The sequence below is a fragment of the Ruditapes philippinarum genome, unplaced genomic scaffold, assembly GCF_026571515.1.
Source record: "Ruditapes philippinarum isolate M1 unplaced genomic scaffold, ASM2657151v2 ctg536_1_1_1_1, whole genome shotgun sequence".
In the NCBI taxonomy this organism is placed as follows: Eukaryota; Metazoa; Mollusca; class Bivalvia; order Venerida; family Veneridae; genus Ruditapes; species Ruditapes philippinarum.
In genome coordinates this window covers 287225-303911 of record NW_026855775.1, presented here as the reverse complement: position 1 = coordinate 303911, position 16687 = coordinate 287225, and the positions used below count along the sequence as shown (strand labels likewise).

The 16687-nt window shown below is 32.0% G+C and overlaps 1 protein-coding gene across 1 annotated transcript; it reads right to left on the bottom strand.

Moving 5' to 3' along the window:
- Positions 1-2854: 2854 nt before the first annotated feature.
- Positions 2855-16601, bottom strand: LOC132744335 (uncharacterized). The gene is made up of 6 exons (XM_060733019.1): positions 16462-16601; positions 7512-7596; positions 5918-6018; positions 5446-5605; positions 4206-4418; positions 2855-3811 (listed from the first exon to the last, which is right to left on the bottom strand). The coding sequence occupies exons 4-6, from the start codon at positions 5603-5605 to the stop codon at positions 3591-3593; spliced, it is 594 nt and encodes a 197-aa protein (XP_060589002.1). The 5' UTR covers positions 5918-6018; positions 7512-7596; positions 16462-16601; the 3' UTR covers positions 2855-3590.
- Positions 16602-16687: the final 86 nt, after the last annotated feature.

The window sequence follows — 16687 nt, the reverse complement described above, 5'->3', positions numbered from 1 at the left end:
AATCATGTATTTATAGAAAAAACTTGAATATCCTCTATATGTTTCCCTATTATTTTATTTTCATTTAAACTCAATGTACTTTATTAAGCGGTTCTTGTGCACAAATTTTCTACTAAAGAAAATGCAATGACGAAATAATAATAGCTAAAGTTTTTGTAAGAATAGATAATAACAATAAGCAGGGTGTTTATACTTAATTCAGCTTCATATATGGTGATTTGATTGTCACAGAACATACCTTATGTACTTAACTTATATAGAACTTCTATATAATTATACCTAAATAACAAAGTATTAGCAATTACTATATATTGATTATAAGTTTCTACTAGTTATCGTGACAAACATTTCTATATATCTGTTAATTGGAATAAATGAGCAATTTACACGCGATGACTTTTGTATTTTTAATTAGTTTTATCTATATGGAATGGAGTTGCAAATAGTTTTAAAAACAGTTTAACGAAAAAATGTGGTTTTATATATACAGTGTTTTATGTTACAATTTGTGATTGTATGATTTCATAGGAATTAAATTGTTAAAATCCTATATGTTGTGTGCGGTAAAATTGATGTTTTTTTTTATTTGAAAGAAGATATCGTTTCAACAGATACTTAATTGTAAAACTTTTGATTTTTGCCTTGTCAAATTTTACTATATTTCAATTTATAACAGTTTTTTTTTTCAAATACTTTAATCTATTTATTTTATATAATGCAGATTTTTTTTATGATTGTACATGTATGTGTTTAACCTAAATAAACAGATATGTATCTAAGAATGCTTTTATCTATTACTTTTAAAGAGTCACCTGGTTTGTTAAATGAAGACTTGACTTTGTAATTATATCCGATGTGTCATCCAAAAAAGAAAAAAATGGCAAAATTGTAATAAGGTATTTCTTAAATTTTCTCTTTGTGACCCTACGGAAAAAAATCTAATAAAAAAGTCATCTTATGTGTAAATGTACTTTCATAGCAATTCTCAGCTTTCACTTATTTTACGTATGTGACAATAACGTGTGCCAAATTTACCTATTAAAGTAAAGCAAGGTGCCAAACGCGAAGTTTTTATGGTAAAATCTAACTTTCAACGAATGTAAAAGATGTTTTAATTTCTAATCTGCGTTTTTGCGACGCGTATTATGTAAAAAAAACATCTCAGTCAACTCATTTTCATGTAATTGATTCATTGACTCTTTGTCGTTGTGTCAAATAAGATTGAAATCCTTACCTAATCATAACAAAACAAAAGATTGGACATATAAACGTCACAGCCGTCTTGCACTAAAAGGTAATGTAACGTTTCGATGACTAGCAGTGCTGTCAGGTGTGTTTTAAAAATACCAATGCAAATATGAGTAAATTTATATCAAATGTTTTCTCGATGCGGTCGATAAAGCTATTTAGAATATATTAAATTATTTAGATAAGAATGTTTTCTTGGAAACTATTTTTCATTTAAGACATTTTAAAATGTAGATTTGCCGCCACAAAAAAAAATGTTGAGTGGCTCCATTTAGGTGGATATGAAAATATTGAAGAAAACCTACGACACATATGTAAAAACACATTCTTAAGTTCACCAAGACATAAAACATACACATGCATGTTGAACTTATGATATTAATGAACATTATTTCAACTATTTAAAACATGTGTTTTAAATAAGCTGTTAAGATCCGTTGTATGATTAATAAGCTTGTTACAAAAATGTTCATTATTTTGCTGTATTGAATGACTGTCTCGCAGGAACAACTACTGACTGTTGTTCGTTATAAAAAAGAATATATAAGTACTTTCAAAGCACTATAACATTTAACTTTAGTAGTGTTTGAAATAGTTAGGTTTTTGAGTGACTTATGATGGACGTGCACGCAGCTCTAAACATTTTATTTTGACGTTGCGCTAGCCGAGTCTTATGGAGTTTAATTGCTGTGCCCGAGTTCAAAAGCAGAATGGTACTCAACTATGAATACAGAATTTTTTTTATTTTCAAAACACACAAAAAAAATCACCATGATAATGTATAATTAAAGACAATACTTACATCACTTCTGTTGCATTATATACCAATAAAAGTTAATTGGAAATTGTGCATTTGAAATGGATATTTTGGACTCGTCTAGAGGAAGCTAGAAGGAGGACAATTACTGTTTGTTGGAAACGGAAATGAAATGAGGCTTCATCGAGAACAATATAGGTTAAAATGGTATTTTTGTTGAAAATAAAAACGAGACTTGTTGATTAGTTTGGATTCAATAAAGATTTTTCCTCTGTGATAAGATGGTAAAATATTAAATGACGATAACAGGAGTGATTGGATCTTCTACTGATTTAATAAAGTACTAAAAGAATATCTCAGAATGTATCCATTCAGTACAAGCACTACTCACTCGAGGATTTGGAAAAGACACACGGATACCAAATTTGTATGACATTATTGTATTTCCCTTTGCCTGGCACCCTAAATCCTACGCAGAAACTAATTCAACCATACTGCAAAATTGCGATAAACTATTAATATTACACAAGATATTGTGAAACGTGGTCTACCTTTTAGCTAACATGCCTAACATACCTGCATATAGATACATTGAGGTTCATGCTAATACGTTTATGGTTTCAAAGTATTTAAATACATTCAAATTTCATTGCTTGTTACGCAAAAAGTATATTTTGTTTAACTCAATTAAGTCGAAATTTAAAGTTGTTTGTGAATTAAGCATACTTACATTGATATCCTTCAATATCATTTGTTTAACATGATACGTGGACTTGTTATTAGAAAGTGAAAGGAACTTACTTTGTCGCCATTGAACATGTAATTTTATCAACAACAAAAAAGAGCAAAGACACGTATAGATACTTTATAAAAATAAGTTACAAATCAAATACAAAAGACACACTAAAATTCAAGAAGGATTGTCTTTCCCTCATTATGATTTGGCTGATATGTAATTGTTCCTTTTAAGCAGTTTTCAAATGTTTTGATGCAGCTATAATTATGCATATTGAATATAAGTTTCATGTAAAAAGGTTTTGTCCCTAAGATTTTGTTGTAATAAAGGACTTAAGCAGGTATGAATAATATTTATCTGAATAAATACGACTAATGATTTAATCATGATGTCAAATACAAACAAATACTTGCACATTGTATTATGATGAAGTTTTGTATTCCTTATGAAATCTACGTTCAACACTAAATATAATTCATAACACATAGAATGTGAAAACCAAATATATTACCTATATGAAACCAAAGGAAACTTTGCATTAGTCCGTATGATTTTACCATATACACGCAGACATTTAATACATGCTTTGTTTGACATTCAGAACAGTTTCTACAATTAAAGGATAAAGTTGTATCTAGGTAGTTCAGTGAAGTCAGTATCTTCCTTTACTTCATTAACTTTATTATTAATTAATTTTATGATATATGCTACTCCATCCATCAAGTTGTCTAAGAAAATGTTAACGAAAGTCAATGCGTGGACAAAATATGCATGTTATTGAAAACGTTTTCAATGCAAATCATATGCTTTTTTATTAACAACTTCTTAAAGTTCCCATTTCTCTCTTTATTAAAGTTTTTCACTGTATGGCTGTTGTTTGCAGAACGAACTTAGTCCATTGATACTTTTGTCATTCATGTCACAGTTGGGGAAGCTGCCGTTACTTTTCATAAAGGACAATCCATAAATTCCACGCAGATTCTTGAAAGCGTCTCCTGTCAAATTGTGTGTATTTGACAATTCATGTGCCTCATCGATGTCTATTATTACGAGGGCAGCATTTGCTGGATCTGCATTAAAATGTTATATCTTTATTAGTAAAAGAATGAAAAAAAGAACATTAAATTAGTATATGCTTTAAAAGTATATTTCATACAGGAAGTAATGAAGAAAATCGATTGATTATCAGGCAGAAACAAAAATTAATGTCTTTGTAATGTATGATGAAAATAACAAATCTTAATCTTATGAAAGAAACGTGTTTTTTTTTTTTTTTTTTTTTTTTTTTTTTGGCGCCCAAAGTCCTTATTTATGCGTCATGAATAGTACCTTAGTTTTCTGTTTATACTGCAAACAATTATGAAAATAAGACGTCCTTTCTGCATGTACTTTACAAATGTATTTATCACTTTTAATGTATCTAAATGAAGTGGGGACTTAAGAAATCGCATTAAAATGTTTTACTTTTGATATCTTGCATAGCAGATGCTGCATCTGATGCAATCCTTGTCGCAACAATGCATAGAATGATGAGCATCTTTTTGTCGTCGATTTTGGAAATGTCGTTCAAGGATATGAAGGTCACAGTTCCTAAATTGCTCCTCAATGTAGTTTCTAGAGCCGCTTGTATGTCGTTCATTAACTTCCCATCTTGTTTACATATTATCTGTATTGTGGCTGAAATATTTTTATTCATATGTAACGCAAATCATAAATAAAATATTGTACATTGCCTGGTTATCATTATAAGAACAATTGTGCAGATATTTGCAAAAAAAACAGATATGTATATCAGGACATTCTTCGCAATGTTTGCTGCAGACAAACACCAATTTAAATTTAATTGTTTTTCTTTCTCGAATAGAAAACTTTGATTTAAAACACTTTTAATTACTGTGATTTACGACACTAATCGATACATGTATGTAAATTGATTTCAGACTAGACAATTACAGGCTAAGTTTACACCAGCGTCATTAGTTGTTGAATTTTATTTTTGAAATTGTTTTGATCAAAAGGATGACTTATGACAAGACAGTACTTAACTCATTTACCGAAACTGTATTGTAACAGGACTAGTATTGATACTAAATATATAAAAAGACATAGTACATTTATTTTCTTAAACAATATATCATTACGTGTAGAACATGAAGATAACTTGATATTAATCTATAAATATCGAAATTATTTTATCCGAACTTTACAAAGGTATTTACTAAAAATTTTACATCATTAAGTGACTATGTAGTCTTCAATTATTTATTACTTTTTCTTAATTATCATTTTATTTTATCTGTCAATATTGTCATCCATGTGTCGTTATATAATACGTAATTGCTAAGAAATTATAGCGATAATCATATTTTCTTACATAATTTTTATTTGTGCGTAATTTAATTCAGTAATCTGTCTATACTTCTAACTTCAAAAGAAAAACATGCAAAGCTATTCTACTACTATTACTACTACCACTACCACCACTACTGATGATTATAATAATGATAAAAATCAGCTACAGTTACAATAAGTTATTTTCGGGATATAAAATCAAACTTAAAAGTGACAGTCTGTTAATATTGATTCTTCACATGACAGGAAAAATATCATTGTAACTTGAATCTTTTTATACGCACTTTTTATATCAACTAATATTGTATAAGCAAACCTGAAATTTCTCTTGTAATGGACAAGTATCGCATACCTGGAACACTAGTTTTATGTTTACTGCCCCTCCTTTTGATAGCAAGTGGTTTGCTGACGGAATTCGTGTTCAAATCACCTTCGACTTTGATATTTTCCTCTAAAACTTCTAGACTGTCCTTTACATCTTTGACTGGATCTTTTGCACATTGTGGGAACATCTAAAGTTTATGCATAAATATCAATTTATAAATGATATAGGTAAAAGTAATAAAGACATGTATTCATAAAAATCATTATTTATATATATCGATGAAATAAAAGATACGATTATGTCTTAAAAATAGTTATTCAAAGAGTGGTTTTTTGCAAACAAACGGATTAATCTATTATTTGGAACGGACTTTAAACTTATTTACCACCAATTAATACGAGCCTTTTTCATATCAATATATCAATGACAGTCTAAACACATGCATCTCAAAATCATAATTATCTGTACTTAGTTATCTCGAATACAGCTGACACGTTACCTGGAAGTCTTTCAAAACGTTTTCAATTCGCTCTATTGTTACTCTGAATTCCTGTGAATCTGTAACGTCTCCGTTATCACTGGTATTTTTGGTTTTATGCTCTAAATAAAAACTACCATATAAATCTTTGAAATAAATATTTCAATTATATTAAATGGGTTTCAATCTACGTCAGTTGCAGAATAATTTTACTGTTAACCTTCCTTTCAGCATAATTTTCTTCGATGTTTGGTGCATATGTCGTGATACAAAGTACAATAATTTGCTAGCTTTTAAAAAAATTTTTTTATAACAGTCGTTAAAATATCAACATTTGATATCTGATATTTTATCACCATGAAAAGTTTTTGTTGATGTAATTGTTGCTGTTGCTGCTCCTGCAGGGGAATACGTTTTATGAGGGTATAGATGGATACCGAAAATAAGCTATTTTTCAAAAATGAGGTCGCAGCTACGAAAATAAGATTTATTTTTGAAATAGTGCATTTAAATATAATTTTTGTTGTTAATAAATGATTTGTATGAAAAAAATTTTAGTACCAAAAATAGTAATATATTTTAAAAAGTGAAGTTTGAGCCAAAAAAAAACCATCGTACGAAAATACCTCAAATTGCCGTATAAAGCTAAAATAAGATCGAGTCTGCCATATTTACCGAACAAACGTCTAATATAATTTATTACAAAGCATTTCATTCTTTATTATTTCATTCATACATGTCATTTATTAACAACAAAAATACGTTTTTAATACATTATATCAAACATAAATTTTATTTTCTTTGACCCGATCTTAATTTCGCTTTTCACGGCAATTTGAACTATTTTCGTACGTTTGTATTTTCGGCTCAAACTGCAATTTTAAAGATTTTTTTGGGGGTTCTAAAATTTTATTTTGCTGTATAATCATTTAAAGAATGCATAAATATATCATTAACGTAATTATTTAAACAGATAAATGCAGTATTTAAAAAATAAATCTTATTTTCGTAGCCGCGATCTTATTTTAGCGAAAATAGCTTATTTTCGGTATCCATCTATACCGGTTTTATGAGGCAATTTCGGAGTGTGTATTGATATAAGAGGAGTAAATCGATGTTTTCTAAAGCTGGTTTAAAGTTTTTTTGTAGTATTTCAAATAAGTCCGAATTCTGATTTGATTTAAGGTCCGTATGTCGAGTTATATTAGGTTCACGTTCGTTTTCATCTTATATATACATGTATTTTATAGTTTCATTTATCAAAATGTCTACCGATATAAGTTGTTTTGGTTTTATCTTGTTTTGTGCTGTCAATTGAATGTTGTGAGGTAAATTTTTCAATTCATCATCTAGTGTATGATTGACAATTCTTTTCATTTTGTTGCAGCATATTTTGATTTACGATTGGTCTCCTCATTTGTAAAGCATATTGTTTCTTGGCAAAAAATTATGTCTGAGGAAATGTTTCGCTGAAGTTCATTCAAAAGTAATTGATTACGATTGTTATACGCCTCCACTAAAATGAGTGCGTTAATGAAATTATATTATATCGACATATGATTTTTTATGAAAGGATAGTAATCAAAAAAAGTAATCAAAAAACCTTATCTTTTACCTTGTAATATATCCAAAAGACTTGTTATCTCTGGTAATTTGTCATTGTAACTGTTTAACAGTTCACCAAGTTTCGTGACACTTTTCTGTAAAACAAAGTTAGACCTGCTAACAACCTTAAATCATTCAATTATAAAAATAGCAATATCAAGTAACTTAATAATCCGTTTGTTTATTACGAAATATATTCGATTCGTATGGAGCATGAAGCTCATTAAACATTGTTCATCAAAATATTTAACGAATTTTGTCTTAAGCATAGATACCATTTAAAAAGTATTTAACTTTTTAATCATCATACTATAGCATTACATGTAATATTATAGTTTTACAAACAAGAGCCGGCTGATGCTTCCCTAAAAGCTTTTGGACACAAAGTAGTAGTTTCTTGTTGATATATCTTGTAGTTTAAGAGTTAATGCACCGGGTAAAGTTCACAGAGAGAAAAGTAAATGGCAGTCACTCCAAAATTAAGCGAGCCATAGTTATAGTTACTTTTATAAGTTGTTCTTCTACTCAATTAGACATATCTACCTACAATGTTTCTTGTTGATATCTTTTGTATAATTATGTACAGGACAAACTCCAAAGTGTAGAAATGAAAAAGGGCAATAATTCAAGAATTAGGCAAGGAATAGTTAGCGCTATTACGCGCTTCTACTTAATGACATCTATCTACCTATTAAGTTTCTCGTTGATATCTCTTGTAGTTACAGAGTTATATACGGGCCAACTTCAAAGTGTAAAAATGACCAAAAGGCAATTACTCCAAAACTAGGTAAAACACAGAAACGGTATTTTACACTGTACTTTTACTCAATAAGATCTATCTATAAAAAAAAAGTGAATATAATTGATGATAAAAAGTTGTTTTATAAGAGGCCAGCATGGCGGATGACAGTTCGAATGTGTTATTTGGATTAAAGATGTAAGATGAAAAAAGTGCCAAAGAAAAGCATAAATAAGTTTAAAAGTAGTTTATTGTTAAATACTATTAGCGAAATCGACCTCGAGAAAATGAAATTTGTCCAGAAATCAAGGAAACGAAAATAAAAGCATTCGCATTTGGCCAGAAACTCCACTTCCACTTCCAAAGGTATATGTTATCTACTTGTGAGTCGGAGACGAATATTTTCACGAAAGATTTACATATCGTTTAATCTTTTCCCTCATATAAGCGTGTTTCGACGGCTGTTTGCTCCCCCCCCCCTTTTGAGGCCTGAAACAGTGAAAAAATGCCCTATTTAGGCCCCAAACACTGGTTTTCGTTTGAAAATGTGGTTAAAAAAAGTGATCACTTTTTCGGCGCCGTCCCCCATCCAAATGTTACATCAGGGGGTTGCCAGAAGGGGGATGTGCCACCTTCTGTATGGGTGGGTTGAAGGGGGGCGAAGTCCCCCTCATCGCCAAGAAAATTTTAGACATGTGACAGACTATAAATGGCCTCAGGTCGATCTTAGGGTAACTAGTAACCGACGCTGAAAAGCCTTTTACTCTATCTCAATTCATTGAGAAGTTGCAGCACTTTGAATTCAGTTTTGATGGCAAGAAAACAATGCAAAATAGTGATTTTTGGCAATTTTGAGACGTCCCTCCGTTGTCATGGTAACAGGAAATTTACAATTGAGCATGCTGTTACAGAGGCTATGGTGTAGTCAACATTTGTGCCAAGTTTCATCAGTATTGAAGCATTTTTCACAGTTTCATAGCAGTTTGAACTTGTTACAGGAGGCTTTTCAATGAAAACGGCCATTTTTTGCAATATGCTCATGGGGTAAAAGGTTAAAGCAATAAAAAATCATTGATCAATTATAATTTATCGGTAGAGCTCGGGATTTTACCGCATATACAATTAGTTCAAAGCAAAGTCGCATATTCAGGACTTACTGATGAATATGATCAAGTTTTCACAGGCTTAGGATGTCTAAAAGACAGAAAAGTTAAGTTTCATACTAATGACAGTATTGTACTTGTAGCTCAACCACCTAGGAGAGTACCATTTCATGTACGTGCGCAAGTCGAAAAGAAACTTTAAAGTTTAGAGGAAATGGATGTCATTGAAAATGTTATAGGTGTACCGACAATACACCACTGGTTTCGAACTTAGGAGCTGCTCAGAAGCCTTATGCTCCGCATGAAGTGAGAGTGTGCGTATATATGAGGTAAGCCATCACAGCATTCAAAACAGAAAAAAAACAATATATTTGCCCGACGTGGATGATATCATCTTGACGTTAAACGGCACAACGGTGTTATCGCGTCTAGATCTCTAAAAGGCTTTCAATCAAATTGAATTGGATGAAACATCATGTGTAATGACAACACATATTGGACTGTTTCGTCAAAATTACGGGATGTCCGCAGCATCGATAAGTTTCCAAAATGAGCTTCGTCAAGCACTTGAAGGCCTAACAAGCGATTGAATATTGCCGACGATATCGTAGTTTTTGTTATGACACATGAGGAACATGATGTCAATTTTCATGCTTTATTACGTCTTGAAGACCGAAACCATACAATGAACGGACAAAATGTTCACCCGAACAATCTAAAATCAAGTTCCACAGATACATATTTTCTGCCTTAGGAATTTAACCTGATCCCGACAAAGTAAATGCAGTCAAACAGTGAATAATCTTAAATCAATATCCGACATCCGTTCATTTCTGGGTTTCACAAAATATTTGTCTGAATTCAAAAATGGCTATTCAAGCAAAGCAGAATCATGAAGACGACTTACACATAAAGGTGTAAAATTTAAATGGATTTCCGGCCAAGAAAAAATGTTCACATTATAAAAAGATACCTTAATTAGTGATGTCATGACAAACTCCGATCCAAGAAAGGAAACTGAACTCTGGGTTGACGGAAGAGTCCAGTTGGATGCTCAGGAATACTTATTCAAAACGGAAAATAGTATCATAGTGAAGCAAAGCATACAATTCAGTTCAAATGCGAAATATCCAAACAGGAAGAAGAGCACTGAATGCTGTTTTCATAATTCAGCGTCTCCATTTGTATTTATTCGGCAAGAAATTTTAACTGATACCAGATCATGCTGCACTTCAATCAATCTTCAATATCAAGACTATACATTCACCAAGATTAGAACGTTGATGTTTGAAGTTGACAACATATGATTTTGAGACAGTTAATATACCAGGTAAAATAATGATATCAGATTATCCTTCCAGGCATTCACATGCAAGACACGAAACAAACACAGTAGCAGAACAGTATATCAGCTTTATTACTGATCACGTTTTGTCAGATATATTGAAACTGTCAAATGTAGCGAAAGTTATCGAAACGGACTGTATATTAAGCAGTGTAAAATGCGTAAGGAAACCATGACTGGAAATCTCAGAAATGCAAATAAGATGAAAGTTTTCTATTATACGAAACCTGTTTAAAGAAAATCAAGAACTAGCACACACGGAAGACGGAGTTTTGCTTTTACGTGGTACACAACTTTGCATGCCAATCAAACTGTTTTGCTTTCGCATGAAAGTCACCAAGGTCAATCAAAATGCAAAGGATTACTGCGTGGATATTTTTCGTTTCCACATATTGATTAAATGGTGGAAGAAATATGTAAATCGTGCAAAGAATGCTAATTCCAGATCCGACCAAACCGACATAACTACCACAAGAGGTATTTTCTGAAGTCAGTTGTGACTTTCTTTGATCATTTCTGGACGGTTACATGTTACTAGTTGTAATCGATTTTATATCGTTGCGAGAATCAAACCGACAGCTGCATGAACAGTAATACCGCGATTAGAGGCGATATTTTTTATATTCAAATATACAGAGGTATTGAAACGGACAATGAACCTCCGTTTCAAAGTTGTGCAATTGGAGAATTTGCTTATAATTCTGGATTTAAACATAAAAGAATAACTCCATTGCACCCACAAGCAAATGGAATATTTGAGAGATTCATGACGCCAGTGCAAAAAGAAATTAAAACAGCAATTGCATCTACACAAAATTATAAAAGAGCGTTGAGTAGATATCATATGAATTTACGCAACTCACCACAAACTACTACACAAAAGGCTCCTAGTGAATTGATGTTAAATCGGAAATTAAAAACAAAACTACCCAAAAAGACATTTGACAACAACAACACATATATTTTAGCCAGAAAAAAAAATATACTCTGATAAGAAGCGTAGAGCTCAGCGAAATCATTTCAAACTTGAAGATCGTGTGCTATTAAAACGGGAACAACGGAATAAGTTTGAAAATGCGTTTGACCCTTACCATGGAATTATCACTGCTATGAAAGGTACGATGCTAACAATCAAACATAGAAGAAAATAAATTACACGGGACGTGCCCAAGTTCAGATGTATTCATGGAGATCAAGAGACGAATTCTGCAGATAATACATATGTGCACGAAGTAAACGTTGAATGCCAAGATGTTATTTAGATTTCAAAAAAATGGTAAAATCTATAACACCATTCTCGTTACAGCTTTAAGGATTAATCACTCCAATGCGTGGGCCATAATAATGCCATACTTAGATTTGCTATCATAGCAGTGTATTATTCTCCGCTTGCTGAATTTATTAAAAAAAGGACAAAATGATAACACATGTGAGAAAATTATGTTATTTGTGAAATTAATACTCTTGTTTTTTTATTGAATTACATTATAATTGGTGCTTGTGTGGTAGTACGGGAAAATGTTTCTCTTGATAACAATGAGTAGTATAGGGGTCGGCTTAGGGCCACGACTGCGAACGCGCGGCGCCATATTGCATTATATATTTAGAAAAAAATCATCGTTCTATTTTTAGAATGTTATCATCTGTTTATTTTAAGAAATCTATTTTTAATCTCCCGGAAGTATAAAGAGCTGATTCGTATACACGATCTAGGGCTTGAATCGCGGGCATTGTAGGTCAGGTCCTCGGTCCTAGACGGAGAGATAAATATCATCATTTATAAAAAAAATATCTGTTAATAAATACCTGCTTAACATTTTAATGAATAAAAGCAAATTAACTAGAATTAAAAAACATAAAAATAGCTTATGTTTTTAATATGGTCAAAATAAATAATATACATTGAATAAAAATAGTACTTCTTTACTCCTCGCAACCCTAAACCAAATAACACAAATCATAAGTGTATTATTTCTAAATACTCTGATCACGAGTGTATCAAACGTAATCGTAGTCACAGTTATTATTATACTATTATGTTTGCAATGATAACTTAAACCGAACAAAAATACAACAGAAAAAGCGTTTTTTCGTCTTTTGTGCAACACTTTACGATATACATTTTGACATTTTTCATATCATTTGATAGACCTGACCAAATACTTAAAAATAAACCCTATGTTCTCGATTCGATTTTCTGCCGTTTTCGAAATATGGCCCTTTAGCGGTTTTTTTAAACCATTTTTTTAAGTCCATAAATTCATAAAATTTATATACAATTTGAAAGATCTCTGCGAGAAGATACAGAAAATGTTTTATAATATGGATCTACCTCTTACCGTTTCTGAGATAGGAGAGTTTGAATATGGCAGACAAAAACACTCATGCGTAAAACGACGATTACCCGCTTATTTCTGGACATAACATGGGCATGTTGCATATCAAACGAAATGTCTTGACAAATGCTACAAGCTGGAACTAACAAACCGGAAGTGAAATTACTCATGAGTAAAAATCATTAAGATAACTAAATTAAGCTAACCCCCAGTCTTTACTCCTCGCTATCTAAATCGGAAATGAATGAATCGCTACGGTTAATCGTAATAAATGAAGTAAAAGAAGCGTTCTGATTGGTCACTGATAAGAATTATTCTGATTGACTCGAGGACAACCGTTCCTTGCAATGTGTGAAAATACATAAAACAAGTAAGGAGGAAGAGGAGTAGGATGTGGAGGAGGAGGAAGATGTGGAGGAGGTGGAGGAGAAGGGAGAGGAGGAGGATGTGGAGGAGGAGAAGGAGAGAACGTTTCTTTTCCTGTATCTGCAAGAATCGTTAAATAAACTTGTATGAAGGCAGATTTGTTTAGCTTTTATAAATCTTGCTACTAAAATGAATAAGTGTTCTGTATGTAATCAGGTGTTCTCTAGGCTTGACAACAAGAAAAGACATGAACGTCATGTGCATAGCAGTTACGACACAGATAAAAGTAATTCTCTATTACAAGAAGTAACTCAAGGGAAGACTTCAGAAAATATGACATTTCAGCACCCTTTTTCCATGGTTGTTTCCGGACCCAGTGGATGTGGAAAAACGGAATGGACCAGAACACTGCTGTTATCTAACCTAGTACATCAGCCGCCTGAACGCATCATATGGTGTTTCGGACAATGGCAAACTCTGTATGACAAACTTCAGCGTAGAATACCTTGGATAGAATTTGTACACGGTATCCCCGACTACTTGAATAATCCCGAGTACATCAACGTCAGAAAAAGGAACCTGATTGTTTTTGACGATTGGATGACAGAAGCCAAATGTGACCAGAGAATTGCCGATCTTTTGGCTAAAAACAGCCATCACAGAAACGTATCCATCATTTATTTCACCAAGAATTTATTTCTTCAAGTAAAAGCTTGCAGGGACATCGCTTTGAATACCCAGTACCTGGTATTGTTCAATTATCCTATCGACAGACAGCAAGTAGTTACATTGGCCAAAAGAATATATCCCATATCCAGTGCCATTTTTAATGAAACGGTTCAAACAAGCTACGTCGAAACCTTACGGTTATTTGGTAATATATCTAAAATCCAGTACACCTGAACATTATCGTTTACGTAATGACATTTTTGAGGCCAACAATCCAGAACTTAGAAAACGGATGGATATACCTCCGGAGAACCAGTTACACGGTGAAGTTAATTCGTCTGACACGAGAATAAATGACGATGATGATGATGATGCAGATGAAAATGCAGATAATGATACTGATAAAGAGCATATAGAGGGTGGTGATACAGGTGTAAAGAGACAAGCTTTCTTTATGGGACCTCCTGGTAAGCGTATAAAAGAAGAGCTCAAAGAAGAACGCAAATGTCATGACATATGGGATAGAAGATTTCAGATGCCTTTACGACATTCTTGTAAAGAACAATTTAAAGACGGGCTAAACAGTTACATAGATCAAGAGTACTCTTTTGATGAGGCTTATGCTCGCACTGCTAATGATGCGTTGCCACATTGAAAAAGAAGATGAGACAAAATGATGTCCATTTTCTGATTGACTTTTACGCATTACAAGAGGACCCCAATCAGCAACAAATTCTCCAGTCAGCGAAGAAACTTAGACATCAGCACGAGTGATTTTGTTTGCCATGTTCAAACTCTCCTATCTCAGAAACGGTAAGAGAAAGATCAATATAATAATACATTTTCTATATCTAATCGCAGAGATCTTTCAAATGGTATATAAATCATATGGTTTTATGGACTTTAAAAAATTGGTTTAAAAACCGCTAAAGGGCAATAACTCGAGCACAGCTGAAAATCGAATCGAGAACCTAGGGTTTATTTCGAAGTATTTGGTTAGGTCTATCAAATGATATGAAAAATGTCAAAATGTATATCGTAAAGTGTTGCACAAAAGAAGAAAAACGCTTTTTCTGTTGTATTTTTGTTCGGTTTTAGTTACCATTGCAAATATAATTTTTCACATACGTGATGATCAGTTTTAAAAAAAATGTTGGCATTTCTTCTCCAAAATGAGTTTTAAATTATGCCCCAGTGGTAAACTGACACTTAAATAGCTTACTGCTTACCGGCTTTTACTTTAGACGGATAAACTTTAACAGTTGAATGTAGCATTGTCCGCATATCCGTCCCTAAATTAACATACGCCAGACCAAGTGGCGACTTTAAAAGGATTAACTTTGACATGTTTACTTTTTATTGTCCGTCATCCGCTCTTAAATCAACACACGCAAGACTAAGTGGCGTATTTAAAGAGATTAACTTTGATAGTTGAATGAACCATTGTGTGCATATCCGTCCCTAAATAAATAAATGACAGACACTGTGACTACGATCACGTTTGATACACTTGTGATCAGAGTATTTAGAAATAATACACTAATGATTTGTGCCATTTGGTTTTTAGCCGCCGAGGAGTAAACAAGTACTATTTTTATTCAATGTATATTATTTATTTTGACCACATTAAAAAACATAAGCTATTTGTACGTTTTTTAATTCTAGTTTATTTGCTTTCATTAATTAAAATGTTAAGCATGTATTTATTTACAGACATTTCTTTTATAAATGATGATATTTATGTCTCAGTCTATGGCCGAGGACCTGACCTACAATGTCAGCGATTCAAGCCTAGATCGCGTATACGAGACAGCTCCGTATATTTTCGGGAGATTAAAAATAGATTTCTAAAAAAAAAAGATGATAACATTCTAAAAATAGAACGATGGTGTTATTCTAAATATAGAATCCAAAATGGCGCCGCACATGCGCAGTCGTGCCCCTAAACCGACCCCTATACTACTGCAATGCTAGATGTTTGTGCTAGATGTATTGTGATAATAGTGAAATTTGTTTGATATTATGTGACGACAAATAAACTTATTAGAGTGAATCTTATCGGTTAATGAACTTTGCTGAAAAAGGAAAAGAGTGTATAATGATAAACTTGCTAAATATCTTATTTCATACGAATAAAATATTTCTTATTTTAGTATGTTTGCACGTTTAAATTCAAATATTTGATGATTTAGTTTATTAGGTTTATTTATGAGTTCTCAACTAAGATAGAGGAGGATAAAGTAAGCAAGTTAACAAGATAGATAAAGCCACACCTTTAATATCAAATATCGTTAATACGCGCATAACATGTGTCTATGGAAATTCAAATGTCTGTTGTCATTAAAACTTTACCAAAATTTCTAAAATTTCTTATATCTAGCAAAATCATAATACTTTCTTACTCAGAATAATGTCCTTTATCCGTAGTATTCCTAGAATTTATAGGTATTTCGTTCAACGCATTAGGAAAAATGTATATATTTCCTACATGACAACTATCAGATAAAATCACCAAAACAGTTTTACGACTGTCTGATCAATATCTTATCTATAAGTGTTTCATTTTTATTTTTAACAAATGTTTACTTTGTGGTATAGTTCGATTTATCTTTACTTATAACCAATATT

Bases quoted from the DNA above. Each gene is read 5' to 3' on its own strand.
- LOC132744335 (XM_060733019.1), bottom strand. From the start codon at position 5,605: ATGTTCCCACAATGTGCAAAAGATCCAGTCAAAGATGTAAAGGACAGT. The intron at 4,419-5,445 runs GTATGCGATACT...AAAATATTTCAG, and splicing joins ACATAAAACTAGTGTTCCAG to CCACAATACAGATAATATGT. The intron at 3,812-4,205 runs GTAAAACATTTT...ATTTTAATGCAG, and splicing joins TGCTATGCAAGATATCAAAA to ATCCAGCAAATGCTGCCCTC.